This window comes from Mya arenaria, chromosome 3, assembly GCF_026914265.1.
Source record: "Mya arenaria isolate MELC-2E11 chromosome 3, ASM2691426v1".
Taxonomy (NCBI): Eukaryota; Metazoa; Mollusca; class Bivalvia; order Myida; family Myidae; genus Mya; species Mya arenaria.
The window spans coordinates 32654266-32677302 of record NC_069124.1 but is presented as its reverse complement, the minus strand read 5'-3'; the positions used below and the strand labels follow the sequence as shown (position 1 = coordinate 32677302).

The 23037-nt window shown below is 35.3% G+C and overlaps 1 protein-coding gene across 1 annotated transcript; it reads right to left on the bottom strand.

The window, feature by feature from the left end:
- Positions 1 to 18492: 18492 nt before the first annotated feature.
- Positions 18493 to 22824, bottom strand: LOC128226744 (40S ribosomal protein S3a-like). The gene is made up of 6 exons (XM_052936769.1): positions 22700 to 22824; positions 22172 to 22275; positions 21402 to 21715; positions 20282 to 20364; positions 19243 to 19352; positions 18493 to 18659 (listed from the first exon to the last, which is right to left on the bottom strand). The coding sequence occupies exons 1-6, from the start codon at positions 22759 to 22761 to the stop codon at positions 18544 to 18546; spliced, it is 789 nt and encodes a 262-aa protein (XP_052792729.1). The 5' UTR covers positions 22762 to 22824; the 3' UTR covers positions 18493 to 18543.
- Between the last annotated feature and the right edge of the window lie 213 nt (positions 22825 to 23037).

Here is a 23037-nt window from a genome sequence, read left to right as displayed (position 1 = left end):
TTATGAATTTGTTGAAAAATTGACGTAGAAAACGCACATTTGTACGTTTCACTAAAAAGCGCGTTAGACGTTGTGTACTGACGTCATATTTTTAGCGCAGTAATTTTAAATCGCTACCGACGTCAAAATGTTCCTTTAAAAATCGCGCTTTTACGATTATTTATTTTCAATTTTAATTAAAAGTATTGTATACTTATATTTTTGATTCCGCTTCATTGAAATTACATAATATACTTTTCATAAACCATACAATAAAAGAAATAAGGAGTGGCGCGTTGTTGCGCGTGACTCATCTTACATGGGGGTGTAAGATGAGTTTTTCCAGCACCGGCCACATGACCGGAAACACACGTCCGGTATGCAAAAATAACAAACCCCCCACCAATTGCGATTTCAGACATGCGTATCACCTTATACGAGTAACGCATCCATTTTGTTTATTTTGCGTTATATTTATATCCCTTAATCACCATAAGAACCAAAGCACCTCTCCATCACTAATCACCTACTCTGTGCCAATCCGCCAAGAATACCATATAGGTATAAATCTCGAAAAACTTAACCAACTGACTGACGTTTTATACAAGTGTCAAGGACGTGTTCTAGCGCTACCCGTTAAAGGGACTGTACACCAGATTGGCACCAAAAAGTTTTTATCTGTAACGAATCGCAGAACAATTATCTAATAGAATGTGTTACGCTTTGATATCATAATTGTATAAAACAGTACCAAAATGTAAAAAACAATGTGTCGGAGACCGGTTTCGAACCCGTGTCGCCAAAATTGCAGTCTAGCGTCGTATCCACTGAGCTACGACGGATTACTCGAAGCGGTTGACATAATTAAGCTATAGACCTACCTCGGTAATATCACGTGATAACACCGCCAATCACGCATAAGGAATGAATTCTACCTGGTAGACGTACCCAGTAATCTTTTTTAATGGAAAAATACGAAATAACTGCTTAACTTAAATAAATTGTAAACTATGTGGTACTTCAGTTAGTAAGTTTCAATGCATTGTACACATCGATGCCAAGTTTATGTCAGTTTTCGACAATTTTCTCTTCTTTTTTTGCTATTTTATCATACGGAGTACAGCCCCTTTAAGTTTTCACATGTGGAGTCTGTCAACGCAACATCCGTCACTGAGACGTCAAAGGCTTATAACTGAGTCAATCGTTTGGGGGGGGGGGGGGGCGGGGAGGGGGGGGGGCGGTATGGACCATTGGGTGTTACATACCAATGTTCGGTGCCAAAGACATAAGATACCAGTGAAATGTCTTTGTTAGTTACAGTTTAAAAAGGGACTCGCTCATGGTTTGAAAAATGCAATATATGCCATTTGTTTTGATTTTATTACGAATTAAAGAGTGGCGAATCATTAGGAGTGTCAAACTAAGGTGCTGACAGCTGAATTCTTCTGATATTCTGATTAAATCTTGTCTTTGAATACCACAATTTTGAATACCGTTAGTAATGCAATTTAGTTTAGAAGTGAAGCGTGGTAAGTTGATGGTTATTACTACGTGACGTTTCCAATGTTCACACTAACAACGTGCTCATTTTAATGCACCAGTCAATTGTAACCACGCCCCCCCCCCCAGGTCCGGGGGTATACCGGGGATAGCCGGGGAAATGGGCCTTGTTTTTACCTTTCAGGTTGCCCCGGAGTGCCGGGTGAATGCGGTGGTTTTGTCTTCACTTTAAATATAGCGGGGAATGGGCCTTACCTAGGGTCCCTGGGTGCGGGGGCATTTGGCAGGGATTTAACCATCAGTTCGTCCAGGGCGGGGATTTTAGCCGGGGTTGACTTGACCGAAAGTCAAAGTCCCCCCTATTCCCCGGACCTGGGGGCGTGGTTACAATTGACTGGTGCATAACAAGTTATATAACTCGAAATTCAATAGTGAAAGAGTTATGGCCCTTTGTTACCTTTTAAACAAATACATTGTTTTATGTTTGAAAAAACGCGACGCATTTTAGTTTCATCTGCGGCTTACGGGTGGCTGGGCGTTCAGCCGAACGGCGTACAGTATGTTGTCCCATAAATAACATGACAGCCATTCGTCCAATCAACACCAAATTTGATCAGAATGTGTAATACTTCGGACGATTGCTGTGGTCATGAGAATTATTGCCCTTTAATTATAGTAATTACCTAATTTTGCTCTTGTCCGATGAATTACTTTTACAAGCATCAGACTAAGACTGATCGCGATTAGGCTTTAAGAAAGCAACGGCAAAGTTTTACGAAAATATTCAAGTCAATTCTCAGTTTCAATCTTAACTTTTTTATTACACAAAACCATAGCATGATTCAAAAGTGCGTATGTGTTTATATTTAAAAAAAAAACTTAGTTCTCATAGAGCGCGCTGATAAAAACCTTTTTTCCAACATCAATGAAAACTTATTCTATATCAAAAATTGAACCTAAGTAATTCTTAAAAAGCAATGAGTTGTACTCAAGTACATTTTATTCTGTAGAAATATTTTGCATTGGAATAATTTTTGGTCAACTTATTTTAAAACATAATGCACTTTTAAAAGAATAAAAACATATACTAAATTTTGCTGTTAAGTTGTAAAATGAGTTGAGATTGAGATTTGACTTAAATGTATTTTGTGATATTGGGGCCAGCTGTTTGTTGAAAAGCGTTTTTATATTGTATTCCATCATCTGCCTTTACGTAAATACAGCGAGATTAAGACCATGCCTACCTTCGGTTAAGGCTAACAGTCGCTCAAGTAAACAAACTGCTTCGTTTTGTATCCCGGTTATATCGTAGTACATACACTGCAAGCGGGGAACCAACTCGCACATGTTTACTACCCTGACATTTGGAACTCCTCGGTCATTTTCCATCGGAAACAAACCCGGATGTCAAACTCCGCGCAGTGTTACTTCCCTTGCAGTACAGTAATCACTGCCACCACAAGATTTTCATCCAAAATTGGATGAAAACTTTTAATGGCATTTTTTTAATCATATATATTTATTCTTATATCCTTTCTTAAATAATTACTTTACGCCAGTTGATAGGCATAATATGTTTTATAAAAAAATAACAATTAAAAAAAAACATTCGGAAATTCGGTCTTTTTTCAAATTGAAAGTAGGATTTACAAATTACAATATCAACATGGATGTGTTGTTAGCTATTCAGACATGTATCGAACGTTTTGAACCAGGATTGCAAGCAAAACCAAAACAAATCGAATGTTATTTTCTAAACAAATGAAACATGTTGCTGGAATTTCTTTTAAAGGTGTTCCGTCCATTTTGTAAATTGCAATCACGTGCCGTTTTATCTATCATCACGTGATATTTGTGAAGGCAATGATTACTGTACTGCAAGGAAAGTAACACTGCGCGGAGTTTGCCCGGATGTATATGGAAGGTGTACACTGTCAGAACTCATTACATTTAACTACGCTTCGAATAGACAGCGAAGTAATTTCAATTTAGCAGATAACTTTATGACTTCACTCTTGAGAATCTTAATTATGTTTGCAATAATACACTTCACTGGCAATTATTTTAAACTTAGATATACAAATACACGTAAAAAAACACATTTTTATTATACTATTCATAATTTTCGGACTACTTCTACTGATGTACCGGCATAGTCATCCGAGGTTGTTTTTGATAGAAAATGACTGAGGAGTTCCGAATGACAAGTTTACGTTTAGCTTTAGCGTTAACTAAACACAGGGCAGAACCAGTACATGAATATAGCGACATAAAAACTGTCAACATTAAGCAACATTTAAAGCTGCTTAAAGTATTCCCTTTAACTGTTCATACTGTTGAACAACACTGCTTTTGCCTGTGTTTCTGTATGAACACCAACTGTGAGAGTCAATTTAGTGATCACGTCACTGATTCTCAACAAGAGATCACATGCTCAAGTCCCAGAATGGACTCTCTCAAGAGCTCTCAAAAATGGACACGTGAAATGGTTTGCACCCTAAACATAGACTTGAGAGTAATTCACATCATCTGATAGTTTTCACAAGCGAAATAAATCAGTTGGCAGTCTGTACCTCTTTAGTCGAGTTTAAGCCCAGCAACACCTTGCAATACGTTAAATAAACAATAAAGATTCTGAATAAGTTTTAACTATTTATTTGAAAACTAAAGAAATTATTACTTAAAAATGTGTCAGCTGATTTTAAAGCACACTCACACTCGTCAATTCCAATTTCTTGGAAATGTGGTTTGATAGTCCAGAGATATATTAAAATCATTCAAATTATAGAGCAACTTCTTTTCCTAAACTTTAATCAGCGGACATATTTTCTTGAACGCCATGAACGCAATGATATATCTAAAACAAGCCCAAATGATTGGTTAATTTTTATAAATTTATATGACAAACTGTCTTCAAATATCAAAGATACTAATATGCCAAATACAAATACGTTTATAAGTAATATCCACTTGTATTTGCGTTCATGGCGTCAACATTCCAACTCGCTTTTTTCTATTTTAGCGGCTAAACAGCAGAGGTTTACAGGTACTCAATACTTAGCTTTTTAAGGTTCTGATCCAAAAATGATAATAATTGAAAGAATTTTCTACAATTTGTGATTCAAATGTTCGAGCCATACAAAATCTTTATAGTTTTTCTGAAGTCAAAAGCTCTCAAACCTGATTTCAAAATTAATTCTGAACTTGAGAGCCCCTATATATCGATACCACAAAATGACAATAACATCTATAGGTTTCAAGCCAAAAGTGCCGCAAATCAATTTTTATAAAACGAGTTGCAATGTATATGGAAATTAAACTACTATTGCACATTATCTATCACAGATAAAAGCCCCAAGCCCGGGCCTCAGTGCCCGGCCCGCTCAACGCACTTTGCACTAAAGACTCTGCTCGGCTGCACACACCAGGTGCAATAACTCTGGAACTCAAGTTTATAGGCCATATTGATTGAAGCAGACGTTACTCGACTCCATCAATGAAGTAAGTGACAGAGACAGATATAAGTCGGGAAGTAACAGATAAATTAAATTCTCAATTATCAATGATGTAATTGTAAGTTATAAGTCCGGCAGAGTTCTGGCGGACGGGCTTCACAGGTGCAATAGTCTAGAGTACATAGTGTTTGAGCGTAGCCAGACAACAAAGAGCGGGACCTTAGCACCAAAAAATCTCCAAAAAGAGATCCGCCTTAGGCCGACAGCTGAAAAAGAAAAACATGTCAATTAAATAAGGATTTAATTTTCAGTCTAAAGACAGAATAACTGGTTTATCAAATTCATATAATTCAAAAGGTTTAATTGAAGTTATACGACCATAACTAATTGGCACTCAATTTTCTTAAAAATCCTATACTACTAGCAAATAAAAAATAATATAAAAGAAATTCATTCACTGTGTCTAATGAAAAAAACAAACACTAACACTAAAACCATTTTTAGTTGCCAAGACGTTCGAGCTAAAAAGTATGTATTGTTTCACCGAGAGGCGCTTACCCTGAGCATGTCCTTTCTGTTCACCTTGCTGATGTTGTAGCTTGGAATGGTCACCCACTCCTTGTGACATGGATCAGGCTGAAAATAGAACAGTGACACATATTCAAACTTAAACACTTTATATCGTAATTACTTTCGGCATGGATGAGGCTAAAATAGTACATTGATAAATATTCAGACTTAAACACTTCATATCGTAATTACTTTCGTCATGGATGAGGCTGAAAAAGTACAGTGACACATATTCAGCTTCAAACACTTTATATCGTAATTACTAGTGGCATGGATGAGGCTAAAATAGTACAGTGACACATATTCAGCTTCAAACACTTTATATCGTAATTACTAGTGGCATGGATGAGGCTAAAATAGTACATTGACACATATTCAGCTTCAAACACTTTATATCGTAATTACTAGTGGCATGGATGAGGCTAAAATAGTACAGTGACACATATTCAGCTTCAAACACTTTATATCGTAATTACTAGTGGCATGGATGAGGCTAAAATAGTACAGTGACACATATTCAGCTTCAAACACTTTATATCGTAATTACTAGTGGCATGGATGAGGCTAAAATAGTACATTGACACATATTCAGCTTCAAACACTTTATATCGTAATTACCAGTGGCATGGATGAGGCTAAAATAGTACAGTGACACATATTCGGACTTAGATACTTTATATCGTAATTATTTGAGACATGGATCAGGCTGAAAAAGTACTGTTACACATACTTATACTTTATGTATCCTATGTACAATAATGTGGGTCTTTTATGATAGTTGATTCAATATTAATTTGTTATCATTTGAAACGGTTTAATGTGTAGAGGAAGAGCACACTTTTTTGACCTTGAAAAACTGAACAATTGGTCATTTCACTTCCGATTTCAAGTGAAACAAAATACAAACTGCCATACCTTTATCTGTTGTGTATTTTGGTAAGTTACTTCACATATAAATAATAGTTTACGAGCATTACCCGCTTTGAAATATACCACAATTATATTTGGTCAACCGCCATCAAAAATTGACCATACGACCAATCGTATTCGAACATCGAATATCTCAAATACTTCATATCGTTATTTCGAGTTTGTTGCAACAATAAGGCTAAAAATGGTACAGCAACACATACAGGTCTAAAACATTAAACATGATCATCTTAAAGTTGTGGTTTACAGTTTGTTTTAACAGGAACACTGCTAAAAGTGTTTATTACCTCAAAACAAATAGTTTCCACTTAACTCTTAAAACTTTACATGTAAGGAAAATAATACTTTAAGCAACAGACAAAGCCTGTATCTTATTTCAGTTAAATTCTTACCAAGACTTTGTCGAAGCAATAGCTGCGTGAAGTCATGCCGTAGATTTGCCTGGCAAAGTCTGCAACCTGCTCAGCACTGAAATACAGAAAACATTTGAGACATTTTGCTATACTTATGGTATGACAATTGTCAAAAGTATGTAGTACTATTTACAGTCATCGAAATATGACCTTTGTATCAACAAGCCCGAATTCTTACATAACAACTGGGCTTGAAAAACTGCAAAAGCCTAGCTCAAATTTGAACAGTTCAACTTGCGGGCTAGTGCTTATTTTGAACACTGTACTTAACACTTTTTCAATTTCCAAAGCCTTAAACTTTTAACACATACAAAATGAAGAGAATTGTGTATGAGAATGGGGGGAAATCATACTTGAAACCAAATCATGTGTAACAAGTTAGTAACCAAATAAAATGACATTTTAATATCTTTTATTATTTAATTGTTTTGGTTTGAAACTGTTTATGCAAATACTACATATGTAAATATGTTTATCAGTAAAGAAGTGAACGATTGACAAACTAATATTCCTCCCACCTGACAACCTGTCTGTTCGTCCTCATCAGGCGGCTAATAGCCGTCTGCATATCAGACAGGATCTGGCTCTGAAGGTCCCCAGCCATCTGCAATAAAAGCACAATTACATATATATATTAGAAATTCCAAACAAACATTTTCGTCGGCTATTAATTTCAATTCAAATCTATATGCATAATAAAACTTTAAACAGCACTACACTTAGAAAAGTAAAGGGACCCATCCTCAAGTCAAACCATTTTGTGTATGCTTGTTTGAAGGCGCACAAAGCAAATACCACAATACCAGTGTGTGTATACCTCGTGATAAATTGCGTCATAAATGCTACGTCGGAAGGCCATTTGGATCTCCTCGGCCATTTTTTTCAAAAACAACCTCGGATGTATGCCGGTACACAGTTGAAGTAGTTCGTATTTTTTTAATTATATCGTTAATTAAATTTAGTGTTTTAGAATTGTATTAATTGATCTAAGTTTAAATTGATTACCAGTGAAGTGTATTATTGCAAACATAATTAAGATTTTCAAGAGTAAAGACATAAAGTTTATCTGCTAATTAAATTACTACGCGATCTACTTGCAGCGGACTTAAACGTACCTCTTTTTGAGTTACATGTAAACCTTCCAAATACATCCGAGGTTGTTTTTGAAAAAAATGGCCGAGGAGCTCCGAATGGTCGGAAGGCAATATTTTGATTTGAAAAATACTTTAAACAAAGATAACTTCACCTATTTCTTCACCATTTTAAAATAAACAAAGCGCAGTCTACGCAGCTTACGGAGCCCTGCCCTCGGTCTTTCCCAGAATTTGATTGAGAGTTTAGTTTCTTTAAACACTTCGACAAACCTTTTCACAATACGGCCGTCTGACGGAGCACTGCCAAAACATGATTTTGGAAACAGGTTTGTCGTATGTTTGATGTAACTAATGACTTTATCGATTTTCAGTAATACACGAAATGCGGGACTCTTTTAAGTGGCATATACTGCCCTTTGTTTCATTTAAAATGGTGTTGTAAAAGACAAGTTATCTTTGATTTAAGTCTTCATTTTAAGCAATATGTTGCCTTCCGACGTAGCATATATGATGTAATTTATCACGTGGTATACACACCCTGACTACAATAGACAAGCTAAAATCAGTGTTTCAGGGTAAAACCATACCTGAAGGACAGTATCCCTTTCCGAGACTGCATGCAGGAACTTTATCTTAAAGGATTCCACGTTCTTATCACGCACCGCCCTTTTCTGATAGAGGACACCCTCCATCCCCTTTTGACAAAAATACGACTTTTTAAGTTATGTTTTCTCAAATGTTCATACTCAATAATATTTAAATTACATGTTTCACAAAACTTAGTCTTTGACGATCAGCTCTTAATAGTTGAAAGGCACAATTTGGTAACTGAGAGCATTTTCTTAGTTTTTTCAATTTAAACATACAGAGTATGCAAAGTCATTATTTACAGTACAGGAAATAATTGTTTAACTTAATTGCCATTAAAGTTTATACCTTCAAGGCCTTTGTCCTAGCCTCTTTCTGGCTCTGGTTGTGCTGAAGAGCGGATCGCTGTGTGGATACGATCAGTTCGTATTTCTTCACTTGATCCTCGCTCTTCCAGCAAGCCTGAAAACATACTGGGATGCATTATTCATTTTATCTTACACACCATTTCTTTGAATGAATTTATTCGTTTTTAACGACGCGATGTACAACATAATTACAGTTGAACACGATGAATAAGTTTGTCTTAGAATTAAAAATGTATGAAATTTCAGTGCCTTTTAACCCTTCTTTGCCGAAGCCGACATACGGCATTTTTTTATATAATGAGAATCTCACAATTCATTGAATAATGTTTCTGAGTGATATATTTACTGCGTTACTGACATTTAACTCCATTGGTAAAACTCATAAATACTGTGAGAATTTCCACCTAAAACTGATAAAACGCGCTTTTTCTCCACAAAAAAGGCTAGGGTGTCTTCCCAATAACTGGTAAAATTACCCGAATTGATATGGTAAATTTGTCTTCATCTAACCTTTCTGGCCTCTCGGAGGTCTGAGAGGGCGTCCTGGTGGCGGTTCATCCTTATCAGGAAGGCTTTCTTTGTCTTCCTCCAATCCTGCATGGTCTCGTAGGGAAACCTGAAAAATCTTGTTCATTCAATAGGCATAACAAAGAATAGTTCACAGAAAGGAGATACAAATGACTAACTCTGTTACAGCGCCTTTATGCTTATTTGCTTATAGGAAGAATATTTTATGAGAAGTTGAATTAGCTAATGACTGAGGAATGAGGAAAATAACAGACTGCAATAAAGCTTACAGCTGCAGAGCCGGATTGTTTGGAGAAGTGTCATAGTGCTTGTTGCTGCTCTTGCTGGGTAGAAAGGAGCGCTTCAGACCACGTAAAGCACTACCAAGAGCCCGCACTAGAGACGGATGAAGGGAGAGACAGAAAGAGATACAACCAATAGGTAGATAACTCATAGAAAAATAAATGTTAGAAAGGTGGTTTAAAGTTAAACAGTTGTATATATATATATATGGTAAAGAAAATGCCATACATGTATATGTATACGTTCTGCTGATAGAGAAATACATTTGGACAGACCATGAGAATATACCACAGTGAAAAGCTATATTTAGACATGAAAGGTAAAGCAGTAAAATACAAAAAGCACAAAGTATACTATAAAATGTTTAGTTGATTAAAATACTAGTAGCTGTACAAATGAAAATAATGACATTGAAACGATAAAACAAACTGCAATTGTAATGGTATCCACAGCAAAGGACAAACAATAACTTGTAGAAAACAAAGTCTTAATACCTTGGGTGATGATTTTCGGCAACTTTGTTGTCAGTCTGGTCACTTGGGAGGTCGGTATGTAACCTGTAAGCTTGCTGAACGTCCTCAGATCGTTGAAGCTGAAGAATTAACGAAATATATTCACACATACTTGTATTCTAAAATATAATTTAAGTATATGAAACCCATTAACAGAAGGGTTATTAATGTATATCTGCAATAATGTTGCTGCATTTTGTAACTCAAACACATTTGAATTGTGAAGTTTTTTGGTGTTTAATAAATTTATAACAGACGTTCCGTATCATGATTTTTAAATATATAAGAAGTATTAAATATAAAACATATGAATGACTTGTCATTTCTTAGAACAACTTACACGTCCATGTTTGCTGTAAAGACGTTCGGTCTTGGAATGTACACGACTTCCCGTGCGCCGGGGACAACAACATCAACAGAGTGCAGACTTGGTGTGACAGACACTGACGGCTTTGCAGCCTCAAAAGCAGCGAAGGAGACACCCTCAGATGGTGACAGAAGTAAATCCTCCATTTGCAAAATGTTACTCTGGCTCGAGGCCTGAGCAAAGCAGACATCCTTAAATACATCTTGGACAGCACATCTGTCTGAAAAATCACTCGCCAAATTGGTAGCGGATAATTGGTCGGTTTGACCTAGAGGGTCAAACTGCTGCAGAACCTCTGCAGCGAATGTGATGGGCTGGAAGGCTGAAACCTCCACAGCACGTGTAGATGATACTGAAGTAGCCATCTGAAAATAGAAAATAATGAAGTGATTGTAGATGAAGTAGAAAAAACAAAACAAATTGATATAGATTAATATCATACCTACTAATAGGATTAAGACGGTTACACAACACATTCAAAGAATCGTTCAAAGCAAAACATTATAAGGCGCATCTTTCAGCAAAATATAAATAAATAGAAGATCTGATAGTTGTTTTGTTAATGAAGATATAGGTTCTTTAAAGTATCTATTTTCAAAGGTAGGACTGTGGGATACTGTAATGGACAGGGTGAATCAAAACGCGATGCGGCATGCCCAACACTTATAGAACGGCGAACTGTTTGGCAACGCCCTAACTGCACCATTCCAAGTAGTAAAGCCAAAAAAACTGGTTTGATTAGGGTAACATCATTTTCAAAAACAAGTAGGGTAGGTAGGCTTTTTTTTATATTTTTCATGAGGCTTTATGTAAGAACGTTATTATCATAATTGGAGAATGATGTTAAAATAATATTCTGTGTAAAGCTTTGCAGGTTTTAAACTACATATTAAAAGTTAAAACACACGCTTATTTTTTATTTTATTTTTACCAACTGACTAAACAAAAACGGTAGGGTTAGCGCCTTTTTCGAAGGTAAGGTCGGGTAACCCGAACCAATTTTTTTAGGCCTACGCAAAGAATCCTGAATCATTTTTTTTTAAATATGTGCATCAGCTGAATGAATTGTTGTAAAGTTACACGTCATGCGCATGAAACTATAATGCTTTTGACAGACTCTCAATTTTTTTCGATTTCCAGATCGCACTTTCGTTGATTACCGTTACAATGCTAATTTAATTCAGATTGCCTTTTTCAAGAATTATACCTTTAAAAAATACAATTTATATAGAGAAAGTTATGTACAGATAGTCGTTCCTCTATATTCACATGGAAAAGTGTAGTTTGGGTTCCCGGACATTAATAAAGTGCTTCAACACCGCTAAAGTGGTGTGCAGATAATAATGATGATGATGAAGTTGTGCACCCGGAGTGCCCCCCCCCCCCTCAAACGTCAAATCCTGGATCCGCCCACGGCCAATACTTGACTACGTTCATACTACATTATAGTACACGGAGCAGAGCGTAATTGCGTTCCGGTGTGTATAACCAGAGCTAAAACCATTTAATTTTCAATAGCATTACTTAAAGCTTTTCATGGCAACATACAGCAATTTCTATCACAATATCAAATAATTATTTACATTACACGATAGTTCTAATTTAAACTGTTAATAATATTTTATCAACGTATCAAGACTTTCGTTTGGTCATTTTACTCGAAACTTATTTATTCTGTGAAACTTGAACTTTGACACATGATTTTGGTTAATATTGAGTGGGTGGGGAAAGATTTCCTCCGGATGGGCATAATCACTTTAAAAACATGTGTTTTCTTGAATAAAAGTTCATCATAGACATTGTCGTTGATAACTTAAATACAAACAATACCTTTTTGAAATATGTGTTGCGTCTAGAAGCTATATTTCGTATAAAAATGTGTAAGCGCTTGTAAACAAGTCTTGCATCGGTTGTCACAATAAAGTAACTAGGGAGATTCGCTGCTGGATACATGAAGTCACTTCCGGAGTGACGTCACAATAGATATTTGTTGACGGTCAAATACTACTAATTTTGTACATGATATTGCCCATACGCAGTAATCTCCCTTAACGAGTTGATAAGAGAAATATCGCTTAGTGGTTTTTGAACTTTTATCAAGAAAATAAACAATATTTCTTTAATGATTGGCCAATCCAAATATGTTATTCTGTTTTTCGACTAACTGATAGTAAACCAGATTTCAACAATTAACGAAAAATAATTATAATTAAAACACGTATCATCATGCATACGGTATGCTAGAGGTTAGGTTTTGGAAACATCGACGGTGTGCGAAATAGATGGCTAAGAGTGTCTACAAGGCAGTGACCAGTACATTGTTTGCTAAATATACAGACACAAATGCATTGATAAAACATGAGAAACTTACAGAGTACAAAAATAAGATGCGATGGCTTATTTTAAATTAAGATTTAAATCCAGATTGTTTTCTGAAATTGTTTCTCGTTTAGGAGATCATAAAATAGTTTTAAACCATATCACGGAGTGCCCTATAAAAGTACACAAGAAAATGAGGCGAACATAAAACACACACACACACACACAAACTAACAACTTGGACGTCTAGCGTATTCTCATTTAATTTTTAAAATATTTCAGGTATTATGAAGCCATTATATTTTATGATAAGTGAGATACTTCACTTAAGAAAATGACTTAAGTAAGAAAATAACTTTTTTCCCATGAGGGCCCATTACTCTCAAACAGTTCATCCTTAGGACGCAATTTTCTAAGTTAGAAATTCACAAAAACTAGCCTAGGGACTCGCAATTTAAAGCTTAGGACTCATTAGTATAATCTATCATCGGTGTCCAATGATTTGTATCCATTTTGTTATAAAGGGACGCACTCAACAGATTTAATGGTGAACATATTTTTTAATTGTTTAAATTGAATCATTTTACTTTCATTTGTGAGCAAAGACCTATTTCAACTGACAGATACTCATTTTAACAGAATTTTGTAAATCCAATACTAAAGTCATTCAATTTTCAATAGCGTTACTTACACTATTCCTGGCAAAATAGAGCAATGTTAAATCATTGTTTACTGAAGAGCTCTGATTTTAACTTTTACTGAGTTTAAACTCACTTGTGCAAAGCCTTGAAAGGTCCTGCACGGTAAATAGGTACAGAGTATGTACTATCAATGTAACAAGGATTTTGTTGTCATTTTACACGAATTTCTTTTTCGATGTCTTAAGGTATCAAACTTGATCAAGCAACAATTTGATGAACAAACGTCAGTATTTAATTGAATAATCAGCGTGTTTTTTTTACAAAAAAATAATTTAAACAATGTTTGATTTAAGAAATTTCTTATGATTGGTGAGCCTATTTCAAATGATTTTTCAATCGTTTACATCATATCATCATGAAACAGCCATTGGCTAATCAGTTATTGATTATTGAGAATTTGAGTGGGTGGGGAAAGATTTCCACTGATGGGCATAAATACTTTAAACAAAGGCGTTTTTTTTTGTTTCAGAGCTTCAAAAATCAAATGATTTATGATAGTTTAACATTAGTTTCATATAGAAATACCCTTTTGCAATATGTGTTGCTTCTTGAAGTTATATTTCGTGTTAAATTGTGTAAGAGCTTGAAAACAAGTCTTTCATCGGTTGTCACAATACAGTAACTAGGGAGATTTACTGCTGTAGACATGAAGTCACTTCCGGAGTGACGTCACAATAGATATTTGTTGAAGGTACCATACTACCAATTTTAACATGATATGATTCATGCGTAGTAGTCTCCCCTATAAACCAGTCGATAAGAAAAGTATCGTTAGTGGTTTTTGAACTTTTACTAAACAAATAAACAATATGTCTTTAATATATGGCCGTTCCAAAGATGTTATTCTGTTTTACGGCTGACAGGCTGACAGTTTTATATTAAATACTTTCTTTTATCAAGCAATTCAGGACTGGAACAGTCTTCCAATAAAGTTAAAAGAATTGAAAAATAAGAATACTTTTTTAAAAAAAGAAGTAAAATCACATCTCATTGTTGGTATGAAATGTGCAGAAATGGAAGATTTCCTATTTTATTAATTGTTATTCATTTAATCTTGCATATCAGTTCTAAGATTGTTGTCATATTATGCTTAAGTGTCATATGGTTTTAACAATCGGTTGCATTATAACTGTAAAAGAAGTTCGATCACAAACATTTAATCATTCTTTAACTGGTCAAGAGTACATGCATGTCATTTTTGTATAAGTAAACCTAATTTAAACAGCTTAGAACTGAGATCTTGGCAAATAATTATACTTGTCATAAAGACCCTATTGGAAATAAGTTGAATAACTTAAATGGGTTATCCTGTGTTATATATATTTGTCACATTGAATTAAATCTTTATTAACGCACGTATGTATCCAAAGCATTCTAATGATGTTGTGCTTTAGTATATATATCATCACTAATACTTTTTAATCAGTCTGTGTTATAACTTAATGAGATATTTGGTTTGTTACTATGACAGATATATATGCACGAATAAATCTATAAATAGTACACTAGATTTTGACAATTTCCGGAAAATGATGATCATTTGAGCAATTATGCTACAGGGAAGGTAATGGTTAAAAGTGAAGATGTACTAAGTAGATGGCTAACAGTTTATAAAAGGTACATGTAGTGACCAGTTCAATATTTGTTTATAATATTCATGAATTAAAACGAATGATTGTGATAACAATGACAACAACAAAAACTACTGTTGGAAGATTTTGGATTGTGGAACCATCTTGATGCACCCAACCCGCATTTATAAACAAACCAAAACAGACACAAATGCATTGGTAGAACCTGAGAAACTAGCAAAATACAAAAAGAAGATGAGGTGACTTTAACTTGTTTTAAATCAGATTTAAAACCCGAAACTCTCCTGAAATTATTTCTCATTTAAGGAGATCATAAGAAAGTTAAACCACATCATGGAGTTCCTTTAAAAAAATACACAAGAAAAGGACTCGAACATGAAATAAAAAAATAAACTTACAACTTGAACGTCTAGCGTACATGTCAGTACTATACATATAATGTTCACTTCATGAGCATGTATCTATTTCCTCTATATTATAAGCCATTAAAACCATGAGCCCCTGGCCCAGGTGTTGGAAGAACGATGAACAAGCCCGTTTTGAGAATCGAACCTAACACTTACACAGCGCTGTATTGACAGATCTAGTCATGCGTCTGGTTCTTACCGACATACACAGTAAATACACTACACGGCTCCTCTATTAACCTTTCAGACCGATCCAGACAAGCTTGCATATTACTCCTGACACTAGTAAATAAACCTGGGATGAAAAATGCGCCCTGTGTGGGGCTCTAACCCACGACCGATGTAACACTAACACGACACTCAACTGACGGAGCTACCCGGGCTTCTTGTTCTTGGCCACCACCCTACTACCACAGCTGATGCTTCTTATCGAACATCTTCCCGTTTCCTAACCACACGTACGCACCGATTTTTCATGAGGACCCATAACCCCATTAATCTCAAATAGGTCATTCTTGGTATGCATTTTTTCTTAAGTAAAAAGTGCACAAAACTGGCTCTATAAAGCTTAGGACCCATGTAATGGTTATGAACTATCATCAGTATCCAGTGCCAATGGTTTGTATCCATTTTATTTTAAAGGGATACACTCACAGATTAAATGGTTAAAATAGTGCATAAATGATAATGTATGCATTTAAGTAAAAACATGTATATTTGCTATTTTAGCATGACTGCCATGTCGACAAAGTATTATTTATATTTTATTGTATTTTTCCCAAACTCGAAAAAAAATCCCAATTTTGAAGAAACAGGCAGTGAAAATGATTCCAAAAGAAATCACTGCTGATTTAAATAGAATATTCAGTGTGTGTTTTTACGGAATTAAATTTAAAAAATGTTTAATGTATTATTTAAGAACATTCAAACGATTGTTGAGCCTATTTCAGATGATTTTGTAATCGTTTACAACCTACAATCATTCTACATTCACTGGCTGATCAGTGGTTGAAATTGAGAGGGTGGGGAAAGATTTCCACTGGATGGGCATAAACAGTTTAATTAAAGGCGTTTTTTTTGTTACAGAGCTCCATAAAATAAAAAGCTTTATGAGAGTTTAACATTGTTTTCATAAAGAAATACCTTTTTGCAATACGTGTTGCTTCTTGAAGCTTAAATTCGTGATAAAATATATAAGAGCTTGAAAACAAGTCTTGCATCCGTTGTCACAATAAAGTAACTAGGGAGATTTGCCGCTGGATACATGAAGTCACTTCCGGCGTGACGTCACAATAGACATTTGTTGACGGTCACATACTACTATACAATGGTATGACTCCTACGCAGTGATCCCCCCTAACCAATATCGGTGACTGAGCCGAAATGAGAAGTATCGTTGAATGGTCTTTGATATTTCATCGAGAAAATAAACAATAATTGTTTAATATATGCCCAAACGAAATATGTCATTATTTCTGATGGTGAAAAGACAATATGAAAATTAAGTATTGTCCACAAAACAATGGCAAGTCAAGTTCATTGTCCGAGTTTTATGGAAACTTCGTCAACACAATTACGTTTGACCTAGGACCATGAAACGTCAGTGGTAGGTTGCACTTGAACCGTAGAAGACCACTTTAGTTTGTGAGGTCACTGAATGAAGGTGATGAATACGGTCAACAGTCTACTGAAAAATAAATATCACAAAAAGGGGTTGAAATAGGACCATGAACCTTTAATATTCCATATTTCAAGTGGGCGTCAATTGATCAAAGGTCACAGTCAACAGTCTAGTGAAATCTTTGCACAAAGTCCAAACTTTGAAAGATTTGTCTTTACTTTGTGTAACCATTTACTATCAACGCAGTTTTTCATTAAAAGAAACCATTATTCAAATGTCCATGTTTTTTTTTACAATGCCGCGATCAGTGTTTAGTTATACTGTTTAAATCCATATAGGACATCCATTGCTAGCAGATGCGTTGTTCGCATCAGCTTCATGCAGGGAACATTAGTTCAGTTACATAATAAATGTATAATGCTTAGACCTGGATTGGCAGAGGGCTTCTATCAAAATAAAGGCCACAAACGTAACGCGACACTGTTTATACCATCCTAACATCTTCCGAAACCTTGCCCTGGTATTTGTAAGAAATGCAAAGGACTTCTTAAACTTAAAAAATTGTATTAGAGCCTTCAATTTGGCAGCACAGCACATTACCAGCACCAAGACAAACAACTTATGACTGTAATTTCAGAATCCTTCCATCATGGCATGGATTGAAGATTTAGGGAGGGACAACACAAACTATGTGCTTATATAAGCCGAAACTTATAAAATGAAATTGATCAGTCCAAGTAGCCCTACCAAGGCAGTCAGAACAATACACTTTAAGTTGTGTAGTATTTGGTGGCAATTGAAATCATTGACATTTCACTGTATCCTTGCGCGAAATAGTGTACGTTTTTAGTTCTGCAAGTTCCTTTACATCATAATTCAGTTCTAACGTGATATCATATCACTACATCCAATGCCGTATCTACCGGCATAGTATTAAAATATAGCTCGATTCCAATCACATTTATTCACAATCTTCAAGCGTAAGTCATTTTATGACCATTTAGGAGGCCAGCCATGAGTCAGACAGCCCTTTAACTTGACCTTCACCTTACTGAGTATAAAGATTGATATTAGCCTATCAAACCAACACCCAATCCCATATTTGGTCCGTTTTTTTAAGAACTCGAGTTTTGGGAACTTGGGATACATCGTGACATGCACAATACACCTTGTGACAGCTGTTTAAGAAGTTAGATCAAGTACCATGTCTAAACAGCCTATTTCAATGACACTCGCAGCTACATGTAATGAATTCAAACCACAATATGAAGATTTTTCTCTTTATTTTCTTTGCCTCATCACAGGTAATGTAAGAGTCTATACAGAGTCAAGCACAGGTGGCTCGAAGTTGTCCGTTCGTTCGATCTTCTCGCCGGTCTCTGTGACAATGGTCTTGCTGCCACCCTCACCATGCATCTCCATCAATTTGCCCACTAAAAAGAGAGAAATTAGTTAAAATATATTGCAATTTAACATGACTCTGTGTTTTAGATGTGATGAAAATCTATCACAGTTTAAAACAAAGAGCACTTCGCACAAATGTAAACAATTGTCTGTTTTCTCGATAAACAAAATATGTAATGATGCCCTATGCTGTTCATGACATGCTAAATGCCATTGAAAACATGAACAACAAGGCTAAGTCAATCTATTTTTCTCTCCAAAAACAACAGAAAAGCAATTCTCATGCACATTTCAAGGAGATCCAGAGACAGTTCATAGCGATCAATATTTTGTAAATAGACTGTAAAATTTATCTATATGCAAGCCAACAATGTCTTCTTTTTGGGTTGGGAGGCAAAGTTGGGTAGGCAATGTACAAATCTTTACATGTTTACCTGTTTCCCAGACTCGTATGAACCATGTTGTATAATAAATGGGGTACTACAGGCCTTATTTCCACACAAGGCTTATCATTTCCACACCCTTACCACCATCTCATCTTTAAATTTCTTATTCAATGACAGCATCATTGTCCCTCAAGTTAAACCACTGGTTAGGTTTCATGATACTTACAGTCAAACTTTGGCTTCTTCAGGACCTTGACCTTACGGATGTATACGTCGTGGAGTGGGTAGATCCCCTGGCATGCCTTCTCAATATCCTTTCCGATACTGTCGGGGATACTGCAATAGAAATGGAAAACCCTCGAATAATTTATTGTGTTTACCTTCATCAAAACCAGAATAATGCAGTTTGGGATATGTTGCCTGTCGAATTAAATAGCAGAAATATTTTGCGCGCCAGAGGGAATGCAGAGATTTTCATTCATACCTTTTATTATAACATTCGCTAAAAAATAACATTCGCTAAAAATAGTATTAATCCAACAATAACTGCATACATTCCTCACAGATTTTAAGAAATGCATTAAAAATTGAAAAGTAAACATTGAAAATTGAAAGTAAAACAGCTAAAATTTAATTATTAATGTAAATTAAGACAATTTAAGAGCCATAACTCAAAAAGGATTCTGGCTGTTAATTCTTTAACATTTCAACCAGTTCTAGTTAGGATAGCATATGCTCAAGAGCAGTTAAAGGGATTTCACAACTGAATATTACACCAATAAATTGTCGCCAAGATTGGATAAGGAATGCTGAAGTAAGAGATGGATAATGTAAATTTGGTAAAACTTTGACAATTTAAGAGGCATTGCTGTGGTGTTAATATTGTGTCTAGCTGTTGATTAAACTCCCGTGAAGTTATTTTGCCAAAACACTATGTAACCAAGTTTGGTAAAGATTGGAAAACAAATGCTCAAGTAAGTGAGTGGACATAGACATCAGACAACATGATCCCCCCTATTGTCTGGCATGCTATATGCAAGCAACAATAAAATGTGAATCATGGACACTGGTAATCTTGCTTTCAGTTCTCTGCTATGTATAATATGTCAGTTTATGATGTACATCATCATGTTATTAAAAGTATTGTATTCTTGTGAAATGTTTGCTCACACATCATGTTAACCTTATTCAAACAATTAGTTTTATTTACAGATTCTCTGAATAAAAGTTCTGTGAAATTTAACTGCCAACAAGGCCCAACTTACAGTTTGTTGACGACTTCCTTCATGTCGTTGGAGGAGACCTCCCTGGTGATGATGTCCACCATCTTCTTGCGGATCGTTTTGATCTGAAATACAACATTGAAGGTGCAAAGGATTGTAACATCAGTCAGCATTATCAGATCTTTTACACAGTCTTAAGCAGGTCAGATTTCAGTAACACCCTGATTGAAAAAACATGTTTAAGAGTTTTGTTGTTTTATATCATGCAATTGTTGTTTGTGTTTATGCCATCGGTTGGAATTAGCACCAGCTCACAAGCCCTGCAATGGTAATATGCTTTCCGGGTTTGCCCAAATTGTTGACTTTATATAGCAGGGCTTGTTAAGAATGTCGATGACAAGCACTAGTGTCAGAATTCGGGCTTGTTCACCCAAAGTCTAATTTCAATGACTGTAATGCATGACCGTCTTAAGACAAATTTTGGGGTCAATATAAGGCCCGAATCTCCAAGCCAAGGAATAGACTTTCTATAAAACATTTTGGTCAAAATACCTCTCAATAGATAATTTGAAAAAAGTTAAAATTTGAAAAAAATAATGGCAGGTCAAATGTAAATAAAGATTTCAATTTATTATTAACTGTGTTTTGATACATGTTAATTACATAAATATGCATTTAAATATTTTGCTTTGTTTGTCAACTCACAAAATTCAGTTTAAAGTTTAGTTAACATTACGCTGAATTCCCCAGCCCGATTCCCGTATGACAGCCGTATTATGTTGGTTCTAATCTTTAACTTTTCCCAATTTTAAACATTACACATATCCAAACTGAAAAGGTCAGACCATGTCCCCTTTTTTTGCTGAAAAGGCCATTATAATGGTTCATTTTGATTTTATTAAATCTGAGATTTGGGATGCTTAAAAGCAAAAGATAACATTAATGTTACTTGTGATGTGTTTGACAAGTGAAGTTATATCTTGTCTGTAAAAAAACTTCGAACACCCAGTCCTTACAATTACTAGATTATCTTGATATAAATGTGAAATGCAGGACATTTAACAGTCACATCTTTTAAATATATCAATAGACCAATGTTCAATCATGATTTTTAAGTTAACTGTCATTGGGAAGTTAAAACCTACATATATGTTTCACTCACCTGTGCATGCTGGGCATAGCAGGTCTTCTTAACCTGGTAGGGCTTCTTCTTTGTGAATCCAATAGCGAACATGCGGAGAAGGAATCCATCAGTGGTCTTCACATCTACGTGAGCCTCAATGAGAGACTGCCACTTCTTCACCATGGAGCAAAGCTTGTCACGGGTCAAGTCCATGCCGTGGAAGTTGGTGAGAACGTTGCGTGCCTGAACATCCTCGGCGATCAGTTTGAACTTCCTGAAGGTGATCTCGTCGTTCTGGAGATCAGCTAGAGAGACCTCAAACACACGACCCTTCAGACCATCAGAAGCAATCCCTGTAAAAGAATGCAAAACATTCCACAGTGACAAAATCATTTTATGTTTCAGACGCCATAATTCCAGATTTTCATTATACTGGTACATATAATACTGATGTGAATTATCATAAGGGCTGGTAAAGCTTGCCTTAACAGACAATATTGCTATTTATGGCAATGCTGTCCGGTCAGATCAGGCTTAATTCACAAGAAAAGAAAAAGCATTTTGTGCTTTGTTCACCAGGAGCATTTTTTTTCATAATGCATCCTCTAGGATAGCTTCAAACTTTGCCTTTTTATTCTTCTTGGTACACAAGGCCTAATAAGTTATCTCCTTTTGTTCTAGATATTGCCGGTTTCACTAATAAAATTTACATTCAAAATAAAAAAAAAACATGACAGTTCCCATGACTTCAACTAAAAACTCCAACCCTGCTATTGGTTAATATTAAAATAAAAATTATAAATGCATACTAGTTCCTTGGGTCCTGGTGACCAGTGTCTTGCCAATCTGGCGAATATTGAACATGGAAGGAGCCTTCACATCATACCAGTCCTTCTTGGTGAAAGGGTCAACACTGAAATATAATGGAAATTAAATAAAGTTAATGAAATCAATGTTATGACATTATATGATACGGACAAGTAGTAATTAATACTCATGCAAGTTAGTTTGACGAGCGATAAAAATCCGTTCCCAAACAAATGGCTGTCAAATCCGAGAATGATATTTTCTATTTAAGAATTTATTATCATTGTGAAACTGCGTGCAAACAATGTAAATAAGTCTTATGAGGATTCTTAATTGGCAACAATAGTAATGTTTGTGTCCGTCGAACAGAAACCCGGCTAACAGACAACACTATTTCAGAAAAATGTCATTACCCTTGTCATCTTAAATCCACTTATATCAAGGCAAAGATTTTGACATCTGCATATATAGCAATGAAAATATATTACTTATTGATTCTAGTTTGTATTTATAATGATAAATAGACATACATCTTCTTCTTTGCACCCTTCTTTCCTCCCTTAGTGAGCCGTTTATTTTTTCCCTGCGCCATGTTGCAAATTCGAGGCTGAAAAGGAAGCGGAAGTGGAATTTGTTTATGAGGAATAATCCCGTTCACAAAAATACCACTACTATCCCGTACTGTACATAGTCTTATCGTGTTCGCATACGGTGGAAACTATCATTTAGCTTTGACATTTTTCGATTTTTTTATAATTGATGTGTTCATTGGATGCTTTAAGACTGGATAGGGGGAGATGAAGGATTTGCCAAAAAACAAACAAATGAAAGCAATACTGTATATACTTTATTGATAAAGATATACTTT